The 6,083-nt window shown below is 30.6% G+C and overlaps 1 protein-coding gene across 1 annotated transcript; it reads left to right on the top strand.

Annotated features, from left to right (window-relative positions):
• Positions 1-3,875: 3,875 nt before the first annotated feature.
• On the top strand, positions 3,876-5,594 carry LOC145324494 (uncharacterized). Its single transcript, XM_080167079.1, has one exon. It carries the CDS (start codon positions 3,876-3,878, stop codon positions 5,592-5,594), a length of 1,719 nt encoding a protein of 572 aa, XP_080023205.1.
• The last annotated feature ends 489 nt before the right edge of the window (positions 5,595-6,083 follow it).

The following is a 6,083-nucleotide window of genomic DNA, read 5'->3' on the forward strand; positions in this document are numbered from 1 at the left end:
ATACTTTTGTAGCCTTTCTAGATATTTTTCCTTATTTTTAACAAACCAATTACTAAACTTCCTTCGTCTGGCACCTGCAAAGTAAGGATCATTTTGTTGTTCTGTGTCCGACATTTTTTATTTTCTTTACCTTTATGTTTTAAGGAAAATGTTTTTTACAGTGTATAAAATAAAACTTGATTACCGTTGAAAGTTTTTATTTTGATCAAAACCTTTTTTATTTTTAGCTTACCAAATTATATTTCAGGAACAATTTTCTTGGTGGAGACTATCTTTATTTTAAATTTCAATGAAATTTAAACAGGAACAATGTTTTGATGACTTTCCAGATAAATCAGGTAGAGTTATTTTCCAAAATTATTTTTACCAATTTTTAGATTAACAAGTAGAATTATCTTTTAAAATTACCTCTACCTAAAAATTTTACAATGTTTGTTTGAACTTAATTCTTATAATAGTTATAGAACCAAGAGTAATTTGACAGCTTCGAATTTTTTCAGTCCAACTTTGCCCTCTAATTTCAGAACATAGAATTCTTAATTTCCATAAACCAAGAATATTTAAGCAAAATTTTATCATTTAATTACTTTAACAATAATTATTAGCTTTATAAATTAAACTTTTCTTTTGTGTTCAATATACAAAACTTTTATTTTACCTTTTTTAATTATCTTTATATTTAGTTTTATAATTTAGACTTTTCTTTTGTGTCCAAAGTACAAAACTACAATATTATTTTCTTAACAATTTAAAAATGTTAGGTAATTAAAAAATTTTCAACTTCCCAACCTTTTAATGAAATGATATAATTACTATAATTACAGTGTATGTCCGGTGAAAAACACTTGTGTTTTAAATATTTACTACAATTTTCATGAAAGTTTTCAATATTTTAATATTTTGATGACGTATATTTTTAAAACTTTATTCTGAATCAGAATGATAGATATTATCAATTTCACTGTTTCCAATTATTATCGTTCCACCTAAATATCTTCTAAACTCAGGAAACCTGTCTAAAGTTCTATTTATTCCAAAATGACTAAATGTGAAAGGACCTGCTATTTCTTGATCTACTTCTTGTCTATTATATGATGAATTATTATCCAGATTCTCCGCTGTACCTCTATCTTCTATACCTGTATTACCTTGTCTTATTAAATTATATCTATCTTGAATTAATCTTTTAACTGCATAATATATAATTTTCAAATTTTCCCCAATTTTAAATGAGAAATTTGCTTCATAAACATAAAAATTATTATCTTGATTTATTGATTGATTAAAGGTTTTCTTTTTTACATCAAATTTAATAATAACTAGTTCAAAAATGTTGATTATCAACCTTAGGACGTAATGGAGCATAAATTCAATTTTTGTTGCCCCCTATTTTTAGTAGACAAACTTTGTTTTTACTATCTTTTAGTCCTTATCAGACCAAATTATCTTTTTTTTTGTATATTACCGTAATTAGATTTTATCTTTTTGCCTCTATTTTTAGTAGACAAAACTTTATTTTTATTATCTTTTTGCCTTTATCAGACAATATTATCGTAAAAAAAAAAGGAATTAGATTTTTATTCACAAATTTTATTTGTAACCAACTAGATATCTTTTGAAATTATAAATTAGATTTACTTTAATTAAAAGTTACCATTCATCCGACTAAGAAATTTTGAAAAAAATAAAAATTTTTACCAAGTCCAAAAGCAATTTTCCTTGATTCTTGACCGATGTGGTTGCCAATTTGTAATAAAGTCCGCTAATGATGGTAACAAAAATAGTTTTCTTCTATATTATATTTCAGTGTAATCAGTTTTATGGTTATAATCTAACTCCACAAATACAAAAATATTACAATAATACATCACATAACTACAAGTGTGGTAATATTTATTATGTACGTCATAGAGATTAAAATTTATTTAGTTCACATCAATTATCTATAATTTTAATACTTAAATTTTATTACTTTTACTTAAAAGGTGTTACACTGAAATATTATGTTTAGCATCGAATTACAGACAATTTTCCACGAATGATAAAATAAAAATCATGAAATTAAAACCAGTTTGTTAGCCTGTTCCGGAGCTAATAAAACTGGTTTTAATCTTTATTAGTACATTTTTATGTATCGCATGTTTGCAATATTGCGCATTCTGAAATATGTTTCCAGCTTATACCAACAACCAAATTAATTCAGGGAAAAAATCACGAAACCTATAGTGATCTTCAGCTGTTGTTTGGGGGGGGGGGGGGGGCAGCACATCGTAGAATTGACGTCTTTTGATCCGCCCCATGTTTCCAGCATGATCAATATTTAAAAAAAAGTATAAATAACTATTATTGTTTCTTTTGTAATTCAAATCAAACAAAAAGTAGACCTTATAAAGATCGCATAAAATAGAAAACAAAGGAGGGGAGGGGGGGGGGGTGGGATTAATGCAACCATCTCGTAATCAATGTATAAATGGCACTTAGAATTAGATTTTCAATCTGAAATTTTGGATGAGTAATCCTTGGTAGGTCTATTTTCCCTAAATTGAACAAAAAGTTGAAAAAGTAACGGCTAACGGCTCAGCCGTTTAGCCGTTTTTTGTTGTTGCTATTTTTAGGGCAAATCTGTCATAAATTACGTAGGAATCAACTTTTTAAACATATTTTTGATTTAAATCATGTTAAATGATATAAAAAAAATCATTTATTAGATTTCTAGTACCAGCAACAACCGGCTAGAACCGTTTGAAAACGTTTTAGAGCGGGAAAGAGTATTATGTAGATAGGTTTCGTGATGGATTTACCTTCAAAATAGCTTAAAAATTCCTAAACGGCTGAGCCGCCAGCCGTTTGCCGTTACTTTTCCAACTTTTTGTTCGATTTAGGGAAAATAGACCTACAAAGGATTACACATGCAAAATTTCAGATAGAAATTCGAATTCTAAGTGCCATTTATACATTGATTACGAGATGGTTACATTAAACCCCCCTCCCCCCCTCCCCCCTTATATAATATTCTATATTAGTATGATATTTAATCATAAAATGGTATTTTTTGACATTATACGTGAACATGGTTTTTCCATTTACCAATTTTTATGTCATTTTCTATAAAAAAAATTATGTAACCGTATTTCTTTTGTAGTTTTTTTTTACGTACATTAGTAAAATTTAGGATATTGAAACGTATATTTTTGGCAGAACAGTTATTCTGAATTCAGGGTATCCGTCTGTCTGTCTAGCCGAGACAAATGTGACCAATTTTAAAAATATTGTAAAACTTATTAGGGTTTAATTAATATTTACCTGCTAGAATTCAGAGAGAGAGAGAATGGACAATGGACTGTTTATAACACTAATCCCCAAAGTTTTATAATAAAATTTTCTTATACGTTGGCTTAACAACTTTGGGGACTTTTAGTGAATTTTGATTGGTTGATTTATGAAATTGAGTGTTCAAACATTTTAACCACAAATTCTACATAAATGAGTAATCTTGTAAATCATCATTTGGGATGTCCATAAATTTATCGGACATTGTCTTACCTCTATGGATCCCTAGCTGTTAAATACCACTGGGTAGTTAATTGTAATGCTAGGGATTCTTATGGACAAACTGTTCTTGATAGATTACATGCTAAATAAAGCATAAATTAAAATTTTGAAATACTTATTCATTAAAAATTAAACGTTTTTACAGAAAAAGAGTTCTATATTTACATAATTTATTTAAAATATTAAACTCTTAAACGGGGCCACCGCTACCTTACTACAAACCATCATCTGAAAAGGATTTGGATACAATGAAACACCAAATTGTTTCTGTATTAAAAGATGGGCTAAACAACAAATGGATAACAAAATCCGAATTTAATGACATGAATCCTAGTGACAAAGGCCCAGGCAGGTTCAACCAGATTTTTAAGGTTCATAAGGAACATGAACCTGGCACTATCCCCCCAGGCCGTCCTATTGTTTCTGGTAATGGATCAATTACTGAAAACATATCAAGATTCGTTGATTTTCATGCAAAAAAAGTCATTCATCAAATTCCTGCCTTTATTGAAGATACTCCAGATTTCCTCAGAACACTGAAAGATTTCAATGACTCTGGAAACATTGAAGACACGGACATTCTGGTGACCATGGATGTCTCTGCATTGTATACAAATATTCGCCATGATGATGGAATATCTTGTATGAAATCTGCTCTAGAAAACAGACCAGACAAAACTGTACCAACACTCTTTCTAATTCAACTTCTGCAACTAGTCCTCACATGTAATATATTTGAATTTGACAAATCTCTGTTCCTGCAAGCTTGTGGCACAGCCATGGGCACGGCTTGTGCTCCAAACTATGCAACAATAATGATGCATAGTATAGATGTCAAGATAAAAAATCTAGCAAGGCAAGTGGCAGCTGGCAGAAATCCCCTAATTTTACTGAAAAGATTCTTGGATGACCTGTTTATGATCTGGAGAGGCAGTGTGGAGAATCTACAAATGTTTTTAGAATTGGTCAATACACTCCACCCCACAATTAAATTTACAAGTTCGTTCACCTGTCCTTTCCCTTGTACCTATCCTGCTGGATTTGAACATGACTGCTTCTGCCACTCAAGCCGATCCATACCTTTCCTGGACACATTAGTTACCATCAAAAACAAAACCTTGGTCACAGATATCTATAAAAAACCTACAGACCGTTGCCAGTACCTGTTGCCAACATCAGCACATCCTGCACACATTACCAAAAATATTCCCTTCAGCTTATGTTACAGACTAGTAAGAATATGTTCTGAAAGAAACACACTAATCCAACGACTAGATGAACTTAAACAACTGCTTCTTTCTAGAAACTACAACCTACAGATAATCAATGGTGCTATTGCCAAGGCTCTAAATATTGATAGAAATGCGGCCCTGGAAAAGAAAGTTAAAGTATCAACCAAGAGAATACTATTTGTTATTACTTTCCATCCAGCTCTACCTTCAATCAGCACAATCCTAAAACAAGGTTGGAAAATAATGGTAAAGGATGAGAGACTGAAAAAGATATTTCCAGAACCACCTTTGGTTGCATATCGTCAGCCTAAACACAGCTCTCTCCGGGAAATATTGGTGAAATCAAAGCTACCTGAACGTGAAAAAAGAAGTGTCAAAGGTATGAAGAGATGTAACCTACCTAACTGTCCCTCCTGCCCTCATGTCCGTGAAGCCAAAGTTGTCTACAGCTCAGCAAATAATTTTAAGGTACCTATTTCTACACCAGTCAGCTGCTCTACAAAAAATCTCGTTTATGTTATAACATGTGATAGGAGAGAATGCAAATACACACAGTATGTAGGAGAAACGGGGAAACAGCTTAAAGAAAGATTCAAACAACATTTAGATTGTGTCAGATCTCAAAATGAAAACTTGAATAAAACTGCAGTTGGGGAACATTTTAATCTTCCTGGACACAGTGTTGCCAACATGAAAGTATCTGTTATAGAAAATTGCAGGCAGGAGTCAGCCATGTACAGAAAATGTCGAGAATCCTTCTTCATCAATAAATTTGAAACAAAGCACTTGGGGCTGAACAGAAAAATTTAAAATTATTGTTATTGTTATATATTTTTGTTAATGAAAGTAAATTTTGCTAATACATGTTGTTTTTTCTTGTAACATAATTTATACCTATTTGACTCGCAAATTGCAATATTTTTTTTTAAAAATGCTAACCCAACCAAAATTTTGAATATTTTCTTCCTTGTTGTTGTATAAATTCTTACCACTGTTGAAAAGTTTGACCGCCAATTTTCATCTGCTAACCCTTTCCCCCCCCCCCCCCCCCTTCCATTACAATAAATAATTCAGTTGTACATAAACTCTCAAACAATTAGGTACACCATATTTCAAAGTAAAAAGATTTGGATTTTATTTTGTTTTTAAAAATTCTTTTTTTCGAAGTTCTTAATATTTTTAACTTGTTTTTTGTTAAACTTATATTAATTTTAACTAGTATGAAGCTTGTTGTTTTCTTAAGAATTTTTGCAAATATGGTTATTATTTTATAGAATTGAGAAGGCTTGAATAAAGCGA

This window comes from Acartia tonsa, chromosome 7 (assembly GCF_053477335.1).
Source record: "Acartia tonsa isolate MP-2025a chromosome 7, ASM5347733v1, whole genome shotgun sequence".
NCBI lineage: Eukaryota > Metazoa > Arthropoda > Copepoda > Calanoida > Acartiidae > Acartia > Acartia tonsa.

Excerpts from the sequence above, each read along its gene's own strand:
- LOC145324494 (XM_080167079.1), top strand. The coding sequence starts at position 3,876 with ATGAATCCTAGTGACAAAGGCCCAGGCAGGTTCAACCAGATTTTTAAG.